Source organism: Anolis sagrei, chromosome X (genome assembly GCF_037176765.1).
Source record: "Anolis sagrei isolate rAnoSag1 chromosome X, rAnoSag1.mat, whole genome shotgun sequence".
NCBI classification, from domain to species: domain Eukaryota; kingdom Metazoa; phylum Chordata; class Lepidosauria; order Squamata; family Dactyloidae; genus Anolis; species Anolis sagrei.
In genome coordinates, this window is record NC_090034.1 from 27,111,421 (window position 1) to 27,130,019 (window position 18,599).

Here is an 18,599-nt window from a genome sequence, read left to right on the forward strand (position 1 = left end):
CAGCCAGTTTAAAGCTGTCCTCCTGACTCCAGCAACAGCAAGGCGGTGGGTCAAAAGATTGTGGTCGACTGTGTCAAATGCTGCTGTGAGATTCAATAACACAAGCAGCGCTGACCCGCCCTGGTCAAGCTGGCATCAAAGGTGATCCGTGATGGAGACCAGCACAGTCTCTGTCCCATGCCCCGCACGGAAGCTGGACTGGAAGGGATCTAGTCCGGCTGTGTCGTCTAGGAATTGCTGCAACTGCTCTGCTACTGCCCTCTCAATCACCTTGCCCAGGAATGAGAGATTCGAAACTGGGCGGTAACTGGAGGGAACCGAGGGATCTAAATCTGGTTTCTTCAGCAGGGGAGAGACCACCACCTCTTTTAAACCCTCTGGAAAAACTCCTTGCTCAAGGGAGCTCTTTATAATCTTCAACAGAGGGTCGCGTAATCCCTCCAAGCAGGATTTCACCAACCAAGAGGGACACGGATCGAGGGAGCAAGTGGTCGGTCTAGCTGCAGCTATGAGCCTATCGACAGCCTCTGCGTCCAGCGGGATGAACCGGTCAAGGATGGGCCCAGCAAGTGGCCACGGAGTCTCAAGTTCTCTCACTATATCAATTGTGGCAGGGAGGTCCCGGCGAAGTAGCGAGATCTTGTCTGCAAAATAGCTCTGAAAAACCTCAGCTGAAGGGGCCTGAACACCGCTTTTTGGGACGGTAGGAACCGTCGTTAGAGATCGAATTATTTTGAACAATTTTGCCGGGTGTGAGCTAGCAGACGCTATCAAAGAAGCATAATATACTCGCTTTGCCTCGGTGATAGCATGCTCATAGGACTCCCTAAATGCCTCATAAGCTGATCTCGATGCTCTGCCACGGAGTTCTCGCCACACGCCCTCCAGCCGTCTCTTTTCCCGCTTCATCAGTCGAAGTTCCTCGGTGAACCAAGGAGACCGATTTCAGCGGGGTCTGACAGGGCGTCTAGGGGCGATCTCGTCGAGTGCATTGGATAGCCTGATGTTCCATGTGTCCACCTGCACATCGATCAAGTCGCTGGCAGGCTCCAGATCCCTCAGAGCATTCCGGAACCTACTGGGTTCCATAAGTCTCCTTGGGCAAGCCCAAATTGGCTCGGCGCCCTTGCAGCATGGGTAGGCATTATTATTATTATTATTATTATTATTATTATTATTATTATTACTGCACTTGTAGACCGCCGTTCTCAGCCCTAGGGCGACCCACGGCAGTGTACAACATATAAAAACAATTTACAATAAAGGCAATATCACAACAACAATAACAACATCACTATCAATAATACAATTACACTAAATCGTTCGCGACGTCTCATCATAGAATCACAATCCAATCTCGTTTTCCATATTCCGTTCTAATCATCATTGCCAATTGTTTTAGCACTTAGTCAAACGCCTTCTCAAACAACCACGTCTTTAGTCTCTTGCGGAATGTCATAAGGGAGGGCGCCTGTCTGATATCTACAGGGAGGGTGTTCCACAGCCGGGGGGCCACCACCGAGAAAGCCCTATCCCTCGTCCCCGCCAGGCGTGCCTGTGAGGCAGGCGGGATCGAGAGAAGGGCCTCCCCAGACGATCTCAAAGTCCTCGTGGACTCGTAGGCCGAGATGCGGTCAGACAGGTATTTTGGGCCGGAACCGTTTAGGGCTTTGTAGGCCAGCACCAGCACCTTGAATTGGGCCCGGTAGCAGATCGGTAGCCAGTGGAGCTGGAACAACAAGGGCGTTGTGTGCTCCCTGCGTCCCACTCCTGTTAGTAACATGGCTGCCGCACGCTGGACTAGCTGGAGCTTCCGGGCCGTCTTCAAGGGCAGCCCCACATAGAGAGCGTTGCAGTAGTCAAGGCGGGATGTGACCAGAGCGTGTACTACCGTGGCCAAGTCAGACTTCCCGAGGTACGGGCGCAGCTGGCGCACGAGCCTGAGCTGTGCAAATGTTCCCCTGGTCACCGCTGAAACCTGGGGATCCAGGCTCAACGATGAATCCAGGATCACACCCAAGCTGCGAACCTGCGCCTTCAAGGGGAGTGCGACCCCATCCAGCACAGGCTGTAACCCTATACCCTGTTCGGCCTTGCGACTGACCAATTTGTTCGCCCTCATCCAGACCATTACAGCGGCCAGGCACCGGTTCAGGACCTCGACAGCCTCCTTAGTAGCAGGTGGGAAGGAGTGACAGAGTTGGACATCATCTGCATACAGATGACACCGCACCCCGAAACTCCGGATGATCTCACCCAGCGGCTTCATGTAGATATTAAACAGCATGGGGGACAGTATAGAGCATGCTCCAACCGGACTCTCAGGGCGCAGTGATCCGATCATGGAACCTCTATTGTGGAGGCTTGGGTCACTTGAATTCCTGCGCTGAAAATCAAATCAAGCGTGTGTCCCGCCCGATACGTGGGCCCAGTACTACAAAGCGAGAGTCCTAGTGTCTCCATGGTAGACACTAGGTCCACAGCCGCTAATGAACAAGAGTCTGCATCAGCGTGGACATTGAAATCCCCTAAGACGATAAGTCTGGGGAACCTTAAGGACCACTCTGACACAGTGGGGGACCTTCCACACAGCCCTGTATCCCAGAATATCAAGGCAGAAAATCCCACATTGTCTGAGTGTGGACTCAAATAACCCAGTTCAAAGCAGATATTGTGGGATTTTTCTGCCTTGATATTCTGGGCTATAGGGCTGCGTGGAAGGGCCCACTTGGTTACTGTGGGTTTTTTGGGCTGTATGGCCATGTTCCAGTAGCATTCTTTCCTGATGTGATGTTTGGCGTAGGGAACAAGGAGAGGAGAGCTGAACGCTAAAGGATATGTTGGGAGAAAGAGCACGTGGGGGGGTTTTTGACCTTGATGCTTTATGCTAACATTATTTTTCTGGGGTCATTATTCTGGGAGCGACAAACTTTGCAGCAATGTTGAGCCATGCCATTTGCCCCCTGGATTGCTGCCAATTCAAAAAAAGTCAGCAGAAAAGGATGGAAGGGAGTAGGATCAGGCTAATTTGCTTCTGGGAGGGGTAAAGGGTATGACTTCAGACAGAAATTGCACATTATTATTATTATTATTATTATTATTATTATTATTGACACAAAAACACTGTATGTCACAGCAAACAAGATATATATGCTGGATTTGTTGTTGTTGTTGTTGTTGTTGTTGTTGTTGTTGTTGTTGTCTGTGTGCCAGAGCAGAGAGAAAGACGGAGCTGGGACCGGAGAATCCTTTGGATTCTTTAATTTTTCAAATACTTCTGGAGGGGAAACGCACTCCAAACACAAAAGCGCCAAGGCTCAAAAGCCTGTCTCCTTCCTTCCTACCACAACAAAATCACTCAAAACAAAAGTAGCCATACCAAACCCCCAAATAGAAGGGACTAACCCTAAAGGACTCTCCTTGCCCACTCAAGCAGGGAAGATTCAGACAAGTGATTATCACTTCCCATCCTCCAAGATGTAGAAAATCCTTAGAATCATAGAATCCTAGTTTGGAAGAGGCCTCGTGGGCGATTCAGTCCCAACCCATTCTGCTAAGAAGCAGGAAAATCGCATTCAACGCACCCCCGAAAGATGGCCATCCAGCCTCTGCTTTAAAACCCCCAAAGAAGGAGTCTCCACCACACTCCTGGTCAGAGAGTTCCACTGCTGAACTGCTCTCATAGTTAGGAAGTTCTTCCTAATGTCCAGGTGGAATCTACTTTCCTGGAGTTTGAAGCCATTGTTCCACATCCTAGTCTCCAGGGCAGCAGAAAACAAGCCTGCTCCTTCCTCCCTATGATTTCCTCTCACCTCTTGATACATGGCCCTCATCATGTCTCCTCTCAGCCTACTCTTCTGCAGACTAAACATGCCCAGCTCTTTAAGCCGCTCCTAGTAGGGCTTGTTCTCCAGACCCTTGATCCTTTGAGTCGTCCTTTTCTGGACACATTCCAGCTTAGAGTCAACATCTCCCTTCAATTGCAGTGCCCAGAATTGAACAGTGTGCTTCCAGGTGTGGACTGAACAAGGCAGAATAGAGGGGTAGCATGACTTCCCTGGATCTAGGCACTAGACTCCTGTTGATGCCAGCCAAAATCCCATTGGCTTTTTTAGCTGCCGCATCACATTGTTGGGTCATGTTCACCTTCCTGTCCATGAGGACTCCAAGGTCTTTTTCACATGTATTGCTATCGAGCCAGGCGTCCCCCATTCTGTATCTTTGCATTTCAATTATTATTATTTATTTATTTATCCTAAATGGAGTATTTTGCATTTGTCCCTGTTGAAGTTCATTTTGTTAGTTTTGGCCGATCTTCTCTCTAATCTGTGCAGATTGTTTTGAATTCTGCTCCTGCCTTCTGGAATATTGGCTTTCCCTCCCAATTTGGTCCCGTCTGCAAAGTTGATGGTCATGCCTTCTCACCCATCATCTAAGCCATTAATAAAGATGTTGAGCAGAACCAGGCCGAGGAGAGAACCCTGCTTCTGGCACTCCACTCCTCACTTCTTTCCAAGATGAAGAGGAAGCATTGGGGAGAAGCACCCTCTGGGTTCATTCACTTAACCAATTCCAGATCCAGCTAACTGTAGTTTTGCCTAGCCCACAGTGGACTAGTTTCCTTGCCAGAAGGTCATGGGGGACCTTGTTGAAGGAAGGTCTTCCTGATATCCAGATATGCTCCATCCATGGCTTTCCCTGCATCTACCCAGCTTGTAACTCTATCGGAAAAAGAGATCAGATGAGTTTGGCATAACTTATTTTTTATTAATCCATTTTGACTATTAGTGATGACCGCATTCCTTTCTAAGTGTTTGCAGACCACTTCCTTAGGGGTCTTTTCCAGAATCTTGCCTGGTATCGACATGGGTATATATTACTTTGGTGTATAATCAGGAACTCATTTAATTTATATTTATATATATTGACATGAGAGCCCCTATTGGCACAGTGGGTTAAAGCGCTGAGTTGCTGAAAAGATTGCAGGTTTGAATCTAGGGAGTGATGTGAGCTCCTGCTGTCAGCCCCAGCTTCTGCCAACCTAGCAGTTTGAAAAACATGCAAATGTGAGTAGATCAATAGGTACCGCTTCAGTGAGGAATAGATAATACGTATAAGCAGAAAAATAACACTAGATGCCAAAAGTTAAATTACGGTAGGTTGTATTGAATAATATATAGAATCATAGAATCAAAGAGTTGGAAGAGACCTCATGGGCCATCCAGTCAAACCCCCTGACAGATGGCCACCCAGCCTCTATTTAAAAGCTTCCAAAGAAGGAGCCTCCACCACACTCTGGGGCAGAGAGTTCCACTGCTGAACGGCGCTCACAGTCAGGAAGTTCTTCCTCAGATGGAATCTCCTTTCTTGTAGTTTGAAGCCATTGTTCCGTGTCCTAGTCTCCAAGGAAGCAGAAAACAAGCTTGCTCCCTCCTCCCTGTGGCTTCCTCTCACATATTTATACATGGCTATCATATCTCCTCTCAGCCTTCTCTTCTTCAGGCTAAACATGCCCAGCTCCTTAAGCCACTCCTCATAGGGCTTGTTCTCCAGACCCTTGATCATTTTAGTCGCCCTCCTCTGGACACATTCCAGCTTGTCAATACCTCTCTTCAACTGTGGTGCCCAGAATTGGACACAATATTCCAGGTGTGGTCTAACCAAAGCGGAATAGAGGAGCAGCACGACTTCCCTGGATCTAGACACTATGCTCCTATTGATGCAGGCCAAAATCCCATTGGCTTTTTTTGCCGCCGCATCACATTGTTGGCTCATGTTTAACTTGTTGTCCATATCTGCTGTAAAATAAACAATGTATAACAAATGTATTGAGCCACGATAAAATAATAAAAATATTTTTAAAAATAGGTACCGCTTCAGCGGGAAGGTAAGGGCGCTCCATGCAGTCATGCCGGCCACTTGACCTTGGAGGTGTCTATGGACAACGCCAGCTCTTCAGCTTAGACATGGAGATGAGCACCAACCCCCAGAGTCGGACACGACTGAACTTAATGTCAGGGGAAAACCTTTACCTTTACCTATGGACAGGAGGCTGACCAGACATTTGTAATGGTTTGGGTCGTCCTTTTTTGAAGCAAGGGACTGTGCGCCTTGTTGTGTTCCAGGAAAAGGGGAGGAAAGGAAAGGCTCTCTTTCTCTTTCTTTCTTTCTTTCTTTCTTTCTTTCTTTCTTTTTCTCTCTCTTTCTTCCCTTGTCGGTTGCCTTTGGAAAGGAAGCGCCTCTGGATGGGAGGTGATGGGAAGCAAGGCGAGCCTCTCCTCTCCTCTCCTCTCTGCCCCCGGCCATCCGCCCCCAAAGGCGGGACCAAAGCCGCTATAAACCCGACTCAAAGGCCGGTTGCTTTCCCCAAGCATGGGCTTCCTCCTCCTCCGGCGGCTGGTGCTGCTACAAGTCCAGCAAGAAAGGAGACTGGGATGCAAGGCGCTTCTTCCTCAGTCTCTGGTGGCCCCCCATTGCCTCCTTGGGGGGCGGCCCTACAGCGCCGGTGAGTGAGTGCCCGACTAGGTGGGCTCGAGGGGACCCCCACCCTTGCCAAGATCTCCTTGACAGCTGCCCAAGCTGTCACGCCCAGCCCTTTCTTTCTTTCTAAGGGGGAAGGATAAGGCTGGGGAAGCTCCTTTTGGGGAATGCAGCCTCCAGAAGTCACTTTTGTCAAGCTCCAACCTCTCTGGGTAGTCCAAGGCTTTCATGGCCTGAATCACTGGATTTCTGGGAGTATTTGGGCTGTCTGGCCATGTTCCAGCAGCATTCTCTCCTGACGTTTCGCCTGCATCAGTGGCAAGCATCCTCAGAAGTTTGTTTGGAAATGAGGCCAGTGGAGTGTATGCGTGTGTGTGCGTGTGTACTACTAATAATAACAATAACTGGGTCCCCTGAGCTGCTGAACTTGCTGACCGAAAGGTCGCCAATTCAAATCCTGGGAGTGGGGTGAGCTCCCAATGTTAGCCCCAGTTTCTGCCAACCTAGCAGTTCCCCTGACATTAAGTCTAGTCGTGTCTGACTCTAAGAGTTGGTGCTCATCTCCATTTCTAAGCCGAAGAGCCGGCATTGTCCATAGACAGCGCCAAGTTCATGTGGCTGGCATGACTGCATGGAGTGCCGTTACCTTCCTGCCAGAGCAGGACCTATTGATTTACTCACATTTGCATGTTTTCGAACTGCTAGGTTGGCAGAAGCTGGGGCTAACAGCGGGAGCTCACCCGCTCCCTGGATTCAAACCTCCAACCTTTCTGTAAGTAAGTTCAGCAGCTCAGTGCTTTAACCCACTGCACCATTGTTTCATATATGTTTATTTAATTGTCAACCTTAAAAAAATTATAATAAATAATTATAGCTCCCAAAGGCTAAAATAAAAACACATGTCTTTAGTGGAGTGTGTGTGTGTATGGAATAATAATAATAATTCATATATATATATATATATATATATATATACACACACACATACACTAAAGACATGGGCTTTTTATTATAGCCTTTGAGATATTTATTATTATTATTATTATTATTGTTATTGTTATTATTATTATTTGAAACGCAACGAGATGAGTCCACAGCAGACACTCTTCTGGCTGTTGTATTGGATCACACGTTGGACACATGTTGGGCGAATAATGCGTGCAGATCCCAGTAAGGTGGCCTTCTGCAGCTGGCAGATGGTAATCTTGTCAGCGCCGATTGTGTTTAAGTGCAGGCCAAGGTCTTTAGGCACTGCACCCAGTGTGCTGATCACCACTGGGACCACTTTTACTGGCTTGTGCCAGAATCTTATATTATTATTATTATTATTATTATTATTATTATTATTATTATTAGTCAATGGTTCATTCGATATGAGTCAAGACAGGGATATTATCTATTTAGCTGTGCTTGTTTTGTCCTTCCTGAATCTCCCATCATTGAATGGACACCTGTCCCACAGTCAATGTCCCTGATAGAGTCAAAGCCTTTCAGATACCTTTGGCCTCTCTCCATCTTTCCCTTTCTTTTCCCATAGGCTCTGCTGGGTTCCAGGAGCGCACGCTCATCGCACTGAAGCCGGACGGCGTCCAGAGGAGGCTGCTGGGAGATGTGATCAAACGCTTTGAGAGACGCGGCTTCAAGCTCATAGGCCTCAAGTTACTCCAGGTGACCTTCCTAGTGGGCGAAAGGCTAGAAAGAGCATCCTTTGGCAGCAAAAAAAAAAAAAATCAGCCAAAGTCTCCAGGAAAACGCGCCTCAAACCAGATGAACTGCTGCCCATCAAAGCTTCATAGTATTGGGCCAGATGGGAAGGGGGACCATTTTTCAACCTTTTGCCCCATTTTTAATTTTGAAATTTGGTGATGACTAGGAGGCCATAAAATCTTGTGATCCATGAAAAATCCATTAGTGGCAACCGAACTTTTTTCTGAGTTGTGAGTTTTCCAGGCTGCATAGCCATGTTCTAGAAGCATTATCTCCTGACGTTTCACCTGTATCTATGGCAGGCATCCTCAGAGGTTGTGAGGTCTGTTGGAAATTGGGAAAATGGGGTTTCTATATCTGTGGAATAATGTCGGGCGGGGGGGGGGGGGGGAGAAAAAACTGTTGTCTGTTTGAGGGAGGTGTGAATGTTGCAGTTGGCCAACTTGATTAGCATTTAATCGCCTAGCAGTTTCAAGGTCTGGCTTCTTACCTTTTTTCTTGTCATTATTTATTCCATTATTTCACATGGAAAATAGTTTTAGGGGTGTCAAGATTTGGAGGTTGCAAAAGAGGAGTTTGGGAAGTGCATGTGTTTGTAAACCAGATCTTCTTGCCCTCTGATGGATCAATTGTTGAGTTTGTTATCGGGCAGTTTGAGGTTTTTTTTTCCTGCATTCCTTTGAGCAGGAATAATTGCATTTGGGGACTGGTGCAGCTTAGGTAACGCTATCATCATCATCATCATCATCATCATCATCATCATCATCATCATGTATACCCCGCTTTATCTCTCCCACAGGAGACTCAAAGCAGCTTAACATAAGACATCAGTGTACAATTTAAAATAAACAAATATCAGAACAGTATTGTCATGGAGGGATGTTGCTGGTCAAGTTCAGACCTCTATAACATAGCACTATATAGCAAAATTTGAAAAAAAAAATCCTGTTTCTTTTATTTATTTACAGTATTTATATTCTGCCCTTCTCACCCCGAAGGGGACTCAGGGCAGATCACAGAACACAATCATTTAATGCTGATTATACAATAACAAGACAGTAAACATTTAATGAGGACTATACAATGACAAGACAGACAGAGGTATATAGGCTTTTCCATCTTCTGCATCTTGGAGGCTGTGCTTGGTTTCGGCCACAGGGGGGTGCTGTTGCTCCATCTTCCCTGCCGATGAGCTTTGTTTATAAACTTCCTCCTTTGATTGAATCACCAGCATTTACTGACATTTCCTTATAGGTGCCTTAACACCTCCCTGTTTTTAAAGCAATACCTATTTATCTCTTCACAGTGGACAAAATTTACTGCAGCTGGTGGTTAGCCTGCTGTGCTAAAGCCTGGCCCACAATGTTCCAGGTTCCTGTTCCTGGTTTGAAAATGTTATTTCCTATTTAATTGTGCTGTACTTACTTTGAAAGTAGTTGTTCTACTCCAGAAACTTTGTTACTGTGGCTGACACAAACCATGCTGAATTGGTTGAGATTCAATGAGATATTCATTGGGAAACTATAGCAATACGTGCTGCAGGATGACTCTCCCGTAAAAACAAATTTTTGGCAGTTTAATTAGCCTTTTCCATGTTTTTATAATAGAATGAGTTAGGAAATTACATTTATAACCCAGGAACAAAAATCATGTTACGTAGTGTAATCTATATCTATATGGGAAATTCAAAACTTCTAGATTAACCTGAGTTGCAGACCATGGTTTCACCAAGTCAGTATTAGGCAATGCCAGAAATACAGCTTAATGGTGTAACATTAGAAAATGTTGACCATTTCCACTACCTTGGCAGCCACCTCTCCACAAAAGTCAACATTGACACTGAAATACAACACCGCCTGAGCTCTGCGAGTGCAGCATTCTTCTGAATAAACCACAGAGTGTTTGAGGACATCCGTAGGGATACCAAGGTGCTTGTTTATAAAGCTATTATCCTCCCAACCCTGTTATGCGCCTGCAAAATGTGGACTATCTACAGACGTCACATGCAACTCCTGGAACAATTCCATCAACATTGCCTCCGGAAAATCCTGCAAATCTCTTGGGAAGACAAGCGGACAAACGTCAGCGTGCTGGAAGATGCAAAGACCACCAGCATTGAAGTGATGGTCCTCCGCCATCAACTCCATGTTGTCCGGATGCCCGACCACCATCTCCCAAAGCAGTTAGTCTACTCCGAACTCAAGAACGGAAAACGGAACGTTGGTGGACAGGAAAAGAGATTGAAAGATGGGCTCAAAGCCAACCTTAAAAACTCTGGCGTAGACACTGAGAACTGGAAAGCCCTGGCCCTTGAGCGCTCCAACTGGAGGTCAGCTGTGACCAGCAGTGCTGTAGAATTTGAAGAGGCATGAATGGAGGGTGAAAGAGAGAAACGTGCCAAGAGGAAGGCATGTCAAGCCAACCCCAACTGGGACCGCCTTCCACCTGGAAACCAATGCCCTCAGTGCGGGAGAAGATGCAGGTCAAGATGCGGATCAAGAATAGGGCTCCACAGTCACCTATGGACCCACCGCCAGGACACAGAACTTGGAGGACTATCATCCTTGAAATACGAGGGATCGCCTAAGTAAGTAAGTAAGCAAGCAAGAAAGCAAGTATTAGGCAGACTCACTGAAAATAGGTATTCTACTCCAGAAACTTTGTTTTTGTGGCCGAGGGTAGTACTGTTATTTCCTTCAGAATGGGTTTTTGGTTTGTAATCTTCCTTAATGAAAATATGCAACTGTTAACCTTTCAATGTGTTTATTTATTTATTTATTTGCCATACTTGTTCGCCCCCCTTCTCCACCTCGACATTTCTAGCCCCAAAGCGCCCCCCCCCCCAATTCCCAGAATCACTATTTTAAGAGAGCATAATTTGCAGGCATTTTTACTCCCAAACCACATGAAAATACCCTTGCCATCCTATCGGACCCCATATTGCCCCAAAATGCATCTATTTACCCTCTCAAAATGGTGACAATTGATGTGATGTCACTTCATAGGAGCACCCTGTGGCACAATGGGTTAAACCTTGTGCCTGCAGGACAATGGGTTAAACCTAAAGATCAGCGGTTTGAATCCATGAGACAGGGTGAGCTCCCATCTGTCAGCTCCAGCTTCCCATGCGGGGACATTAGAGAAGTCTCCCACCTCTCAATGCTAAGTAAGATCGCCCTTATTAAAATGAACATTCTTCCTAAATTTCTCTATCTGTTCCAGAACCTGCCCATTATAAAAAACGTAAAGGTATTCGAGCAGTGGAATAAAGAGATAGGCAGGTTTATATGGAACGGGAAAAAACCAAGGATTAAATTTAAGATCATGGAAGATAAAAAGGAGAGAGGTGGGTTTGGATTGCCAAATCTAAGGCTCTATTACGACGCCTGTGCGTTGGTTTGGATAAAAGAATGGGCACTCTTGAGGAATGAAAAAACCCTGAACCTGGAAGGTTTCAACCTTGATGTAGGATGGCACTCATATATGTGGTACAGACCAACAGGACCTTCCAAGACCTTCAGAAACCACTTCGTTCGAGCGGCCTTGATAAAGGTGTGGGACAAATATAAAAGGTGGTTTTACACCAAGACACCTCTATGGGTCTCTCCAGTAGAAGCCAAGCAGAGGCGCCTTCTAGGTTGGCATAATTGGCCGACCTATAAAGAACTCCTAGATTATGACACCCTGAATAAAAAATACACTCTAAAAACACAGGAAGATTTAGCAAAAAGCCTAGAAAACATAACATGGTTAAAATACTTTCAAATAAGAGAAACATTCAAGCAAGACCAAAAAATAGGATTCGAAACCAGTGACTCGACCTGGGACAAAATACTCAAACTGGAAAAGAATTTAATTACAAAAATATATAACCAACTACTTGACTGGGAGGTGGAATCAGAAGGGATCAAGCAATGCATGATTTCATGGGCAAAAAACTTCGGCAGAACGATCAACATCCAAGAATGGCAGACCATCTGGCGGAAAAATCTAAAATACACATATGCCGCTTCTTTAAAAGAAAACTGGCTAAAAAGTTTTCACCGTTGGTACTTGACGCCACAAAAGCTCAGCCAGATGTACAAACAGTATAAGAATATATGCTGGAAATGTAGGAAAGATGTGGGCAGCTATTTCCACATGTGGTGGACCTGCCCAGTGGTGGCCAAATTCTGGAAAGAGATAAGGGCAGAAACGCAAAAAATCATCAAGCGAAAGATTCCGCTGAAACCGGAAATCTTCTTATTAGGGCTTGTAGGAGACGACCTAGACCTGAAGAAGAATGAGGATATTATTCTCAACTATAGTTCTACAGCAGCGAGAATGGAGCTCGCGAAAGTTTGGAAAGGAGATCAAATCCCTACCCTGGAGCAATGGCTAAATAAGCTTCTAGACATCAAGGATATGGACAGGCTAACTTTCTACCTGAAGAAAAGCTCTGGGTATCCAATAAAACAAACAAACTGGGAGGCACTAGAGGATTATGAAAAACAGCGCTTAGTAGTTAGCACAACCCATGGAAAATAAGGAAGAGGACAAATGGTAAAAGTCCCAAATTAGAAGGGTCAAAACTTTAATTTCTTTTCCCTCCCCCCCTCCGGGCCAGAACCGGCAAGGGGTGTCGGAAGGACACATATTAAAAAGTTATTGAGGATACAAAGGAAGGGAAGTCTTTTATAGTGTAGGATGGATTGATATGAAAGTACGGTGTGATAAGCTTAGGCATAGCATTTGTATGAAGATTTGTCACACCCAACCCCCCCCCCCCCACACTCCCCCTAAATCTACCACCATTGCCTTCCCACCCCCCTCCCCTCCCCTTCCCTTCCCAGTACTGCCATCCCCACCCCCTTCCCTCATCCCCTGACACGTATGAAAGGAGACATTGTATTCGGATGAATGTGATGACGATGCTTGATGTATGTATATCTTGTATCTTTTAATTTTTGGAAAATGAATAAAGATTAATTAAAAAAAAAAAAGTAAAAAAAAAAAAAGAGAAGTCTCCCACAAGATGGTAAAATATCCGGGCATCCCCTGGGCAACTTCCTTGCAGACCGCCAATTCTCTCACACCAGAAGAGACTTACAGTTTCTCAAGTTGCTCCTGACACTAAAAAAACCTTCATATTCAAAGGAACCAAGGAATAAAATGAATAAAATCTCAAATAAAATTGCATATCGAAATTTCTCCAAGAAGGAAGTCTGAAAGAAAGAAACATTGCCTTAAAAGATTACCTATGTCTTTTCTTGAAAGGCAAATGAAGGGATCCTGGGACAACACTACCAGCACTTGCAAAAGAAGCCGTTCTATCAGGAGTTGGTCCAGTACATGACCTCGGGACCGGTGGTTGCAATGGTAAGCTGCGTTGGCACTTGCGGCTTCTTTGGGGATGTCTCGGCAGCAGGTTTTGGGTCTGGGCCTTTCAGTCCTGTTTAACGTCTTTATTAATGACTTGGATGAAGGTTTAGAGGACAGGCTGAACAAGTGTAACACATTAGGAGGGAGAGCTAATACTCCAGAGAACAGGATCAGGATCCAAAATGACTCACAGATGACAGAGCCAAAACTAACAAAGTTAATCTCAACAAGGACAAATGTAAAATATAACACTTAAGTATTAAAAATTAAATGCAAAGATACAGAATAGTTGATGCCTGGCTTGACAACAGTCCATGTGAGAAAGATCTTGGGGTCTTTGTGGAGAACAAGTTGAACATGAGCCATGAATGTGATGCAACAGCTCAGGAAGCCAATGGGATCCTGGGCTGCATCCAAAGGAGTTAAGTGTCCAGATTAAGGGAAGTCATGGTGCCTCTGTCTTCAGCTTTGGTCAGACCTCTTTACCTGGAATCACACTGTGTCCAATTCTGGGCAAAGGAAGTCAAGGGGAAATAATAATAATAATAGGCTCTGGCACAAACCAGTAAAGGTGGTCCCAGTGGTGATCAGCACACTGGGTGCAGTGCCTAAAGACCTTGGCATGCACTTAAACACAATCGGCGCCTACAAAATTACCATCTGACAGCTGCAGAAGGCCACCTTACTGGGATCTGCAGGCATTATTCGCCAATACATCACACAGTCCTAGACACTTGGGAAGCGTCCGACGTGTGATCCAATTCAACAGCCAGCAGAGAGTCTGCTGTGGACTCATCTTGTTGTGTTTCAAATAATAATAATAATAATAATAATAATAATAATTGTTATTTTTAAGTGACATACTGTGTTTTTGTGTCATAATAATAACAATAACAACAACTCTTAAGCTGGAAGAGGTTCAGAGGATGAGGGTATCTAAAATGATCACAAGTCTGGAGACCATTAATAATCCCTCTGAGGAGCATCTTCAAGAACTGGGTCTGGTTAGCCTGCAGAAGACAAGTTTGAGAGGAGGCATGAGATCAATGTATCAATATGTGAAAGGATGCCGTAAGGAAGAGGGAGCAGGCTTACTTTCTGCTGCCCTGGAAACTAGGACTCAATGGAGCCATGGGTTCAAATGACAGGAAAGGAGATTTCATTGAATCTTCCATTAGGAAGAACTTCCTTGCTGTTCAGCAGTGGAATTTTCTGTCTCAGAATCTGATGGAACCTCCTTCCTTGGAGGCTTCTAAACAGAGGCTGGATGGCCATCTTTTAGGGGTGCTTTGCTGGTGCTTTTCCTACATAGCAGAATGGGGTTGGACTAGATGGCCCAAGGGGACTCAGAATTGGAAGAGTCCCCTTGAATCATATGATTCTATGATGGTGTGATCTGGTTGTTGTTGTTGTTTTGGTGTGATCCCTGTCCCTCTTTGAAACACCCCTGTAGGTTTGGGAAGGGCACAATGTGGTCATGGCCTCCCGGGCCATGGTGGGAGAGACCAACCCGGCCGAAGCCAAGCCCGGGACCCTCCGGGGCGACTTCAGCATCCATGTCAGCAGGTAGGAGCTGGACCTCACCCACCATCTCCATTCCGATTTGGCCAGCAATCTTCGGGGGTCAATCATGGTAGGAGGGTCCAGATTGTAGCTCCACGTGGCTAAGTCTTCGTATTTCACTTCTGCATCACAAATAAAAGTGCAGTCATGGGCACAGCGGATCCTTGGTATCCACTCAAGGTTGCCTCCAGGATTCCCTACGGATACCAAGATCTATGAGTGAACAAGTCCAATTATATACAACAGCACAGCAAAATGGCAAAATCAAGGGTTGCTTTATGGGGTATTTTGGGGAGGAATACTCTTAAGTAATGGGTCGTTGAATCCATGGGTACCGAGGGGGGAGGAGAAGGGAGGGCAACTATACATGGAAAATGAAGATATTTATTTGAAATGGCCTGGTTAGGAAAGTGCTGGATGTTAAGTGTTGTGTTGGTAATGGTTGCATTATTTGCCAGTAATCAGCTCTTTGCTTGGGTCTTTGCTTCTTAATCTGTTGCAAATCCAAATTCTATTTTTTAGATTCCCTCACTTGAAGGTCCCTCTTTTTTATTTCTTGTAATTGCTGCTTCTGTTTGTTAAACAGATCGGACCATATAACTAGGTGAAGGATTGGCTGTTGCTGGGTGATGTGGCCCTCTGTTCTGTGGCTGGATTGGCTGCTTCTGAATGAAGTGGCCCTCTGAGCTGTGGCTGGATTGGCTGTAGCTAGATGAGGCAGTTCTGTGCGCTGCGACTGGATTGGTCGTTGCTGAGTGACATGGCCCTCTGTACTGTGACTGGATTGGCTGTTGCTAGGTGAAGTGGCTCTCTGCACTGCAGCTGGATTGACTGTTTCTGGGTGAAGTGGCCCTCTGCACTGCAGCTGGATTGGCTATTGCTCGGTGAAGTGGTCCTCTATACTCTGATTGGATTAGCTGTTGCTAGGTGGAGTGGCCCTCTGCACTATGACTGGGTTGGCTGTTGCTGGGTGACTTGGCCGTCTTGTATTGTGAGTGGATTGGCTGTTGCTAGGTAAAGTGGCCATCTGTATGATGACTGAATTGACTATTGTTGAATGAAGTGGCCCTCTGCTCTGCAGCTGGATTGGCTGCTGCTAGGTGGAGTGGTCCTCTGCACTATGACTGGGTGAAGTGGCCCTCTGTGATGTCACTGGGAAAGAAAGGTGATGTATGTGTGCAAGGGAGGAAGGCTTTCAGAATTGGAGAAGGCAGAACGTAGACAGGCACAAGTCCCAATGACACCCGTGCAATACCAGATATATTTGCTAGTGTTACTTAGACAGGGACATGGACTCCAGTGTGGTGAACTAGGCATCCAAGAGATCAGGGTGACCACAGCCAAGGCCCCATGCTATACTGCAGTTCGAAACTGCATTATAGTGTAGTGTAAAGTGTAGATGGGGTCCAAGTCACACTTTCTCACTTTAAAAAGGAAGGTGCCAACAAACTCCACTGTGTAAACCATGCCAAGAAAACCCGAGGATGGGGCTCCATGAGTCAAGAGCGGACAAAGGCATACAACCGCAACGACGACAACAACAACAACACGGGAGTTAATGTGCAACCTTCTCTTTTCTTGGAAACAGGAACGTCGTCCATGCCAGCGATTCAGTGGAGACAGCCCAGCGGGAGATCAGCCTCTGGTTCCAAAGCAATGAGCTGGTGACCTGGGACAGTTGGGATCACAAACTCATGTATGAGCCCTGACCGCATGTGTGGCCATGCAGATACACCATTGACTACCTCGGCTTGTGCAATGTGCCTTCTTCCTCCTGGGTCTGTGCATCACAGGCCTCCAGAAGGGGACCAGGAAGGATATGGCTCCCAAAACACTTTGAAACTGGTGTTGCCTCTTGCGCATCGCATCTTCCATCCACCCTCTTGCCAGATGCGGTGATCATCTGATTGAACACTACTTAGAAATCTTACTGCTGTAATAGAAATACTGTGGAGTACGGGTCTGAGCATTAAAAATGGATTGGTGCAAACCTGTTTCTGCTTTCTGTGCATAATGATGCTTTTTCTCTGAGTCGGTGTCAAAGCATTTCACAGATACACTGAATAGTAAGCTTGTGCATTCCGGGTAAACCGCAATCTGTTTCAGTATCCTGGATTTCGGGGGGGGGGAGGCTGATCCATTTTTGGGGGCCTCCCAAATTTGGAAGAGTCGATATCTGTTTTCACTGTGGGATGCCAAAAGATTTGTTTTCTATCCAGAACATTATAGGGGAGGGCTTCCCAGGCTCCCCTTCTCATATTTTTAGGCATTTGTTTCTATTCTAGGAGAGAGATGTTGCAAGCAGGCACACGCGCTTTCTCTCCCAGGCTTGCACCATGGCACACACTCTTTTGAAGGCGTATAAAGGAGGATTCTTAACGCTGTCTACTCTAGAGGAGAGATGCTACAGGCAGGCACGCAAGCTTTAAAGAGGTTTAAAAGTTGTTTCTATTCTAGAGGAAAGGTGCTGCAGGCAGGCGCACATGCTTTAAGGAGGCTTCTTACCTGTTTCTACTCTAGAGGAGAGGTGCTGTAGGCAGGTGCACACGCTTTCTCTCCCAGGCCTGTACCACGGCATGCACTCTAATAGTAACAATAGTAATAGGTAATAGATACATAGCCGCCTTGAGTCTCCTTCAGGAGAGAGAAAGCGGGATATGAATAAATATAAATATAATAATAATAATAACAACAACAACACTAATAGATAATAGATACAAAGCCACCTTGAGTCTCCTTTGGGAGAGAGAAAGTGGGATATAAATAAATATAATGATAATAATAACAATACTAATAGATAATAGATACATAGTCACCTTGAGACTCTTTTGGGAGAGAAAAAGTGGGATATAAATAAATATCTGGATGATTTCTTTTGCCATTGTGTTGTCATGCAATTTGTTGTTCTTTGCTTGCTCCCCCCCCCCCCGTGTGCGTGTACACATTCCAAATTACCCTTGTACACATTCCAGATTATCCGCTTTGAACTGGATTATATGGCAGTGTAAACTCATACGATTCAGTTCAAGGCAGATAATAATGTGGGTGATCTGCTTTGATGGTCATCTGGATTATATGGTGGTGTTGAAGGGGCCAGGGTTGCATACGCAGCTCTTGCAAAGCACATCTTTGGTGGGACTCATTGCTTTTGCTTGCCAAGCGACATGTCCATTTCACAGCCCCACATAAATAAATGACTATAATAATCGCAATAGCGGAGGCACCCAATGGCAACAAAACATTGGAATGGAACAAAACGCCCCTTTGATGTTAACTGGGAAAGTTCAATGCAGGGCAGAAGAGCGAAGGGCATGTCGTCGCATCCGAAAAGTGCCTTTGTTCCAAAGGACGGGTTTGTTTTGAGCCAGTTTTGACTCAAGTCCAAGGAAGATCCGAGTTCTTGAAAGTTTGTGATTTGTTTCCTCTCTCTCTCTGTTGGACTAAAATATATTTGATTGGAGGGTGTCTTGTATTGTCCAGGCTGGTAT

The 18,599-nt window shown here is 45.8% G+C and overlaps 1 protein-coding gene and 1 long non-coding RNA gene across 2 annotated transcripts; one reads left to right on the forward strand and one right to left on the reverse strand.

The window, feature by feature from the left end:
- The first annotated feature begins 6,344 nt into the window (after window positions 1-6,344).
- Window positions 6,345-17,101, forward strand: NME4 (NME/NM23 nucleoside diphosphate kinase 4). The gene is made up of 5 exons (XM_060786240.2): window positions 6,345-6,505; window positions 8,018-8,148; window positions 13,444-13,545; window positions 15,002-15,114; window positions 16,700-17,101. The coding sequence occupies exons 1-5, from the start codon at window positions 6,373-6,375 to the stop codon at window positions 16,818-16,820; spliced, it is 600 nt and encodes a 199-aa protein (XP_060642223.2). The 5' UTR covers window positions 6,345-6,372; the 3' UTR covers window positions 16,821-17,101.
- LOC137095021 (uncharacterized) lies at window positions 10,180-13,437 on the reverse strand. Its single transcript, XR_010908759.1, has 2 exons — window positions 13,199-13,437; window positions 10,180-11,340 (listed from the first exon to the last, which is right to left on the reverse strand). It is a non-coding gene; the product is annotated as an uncharacterized lncRNA (long non-coding RNA).
- Window positions 17,102-18,599: the final 1,498 nt, after the last annotated feature.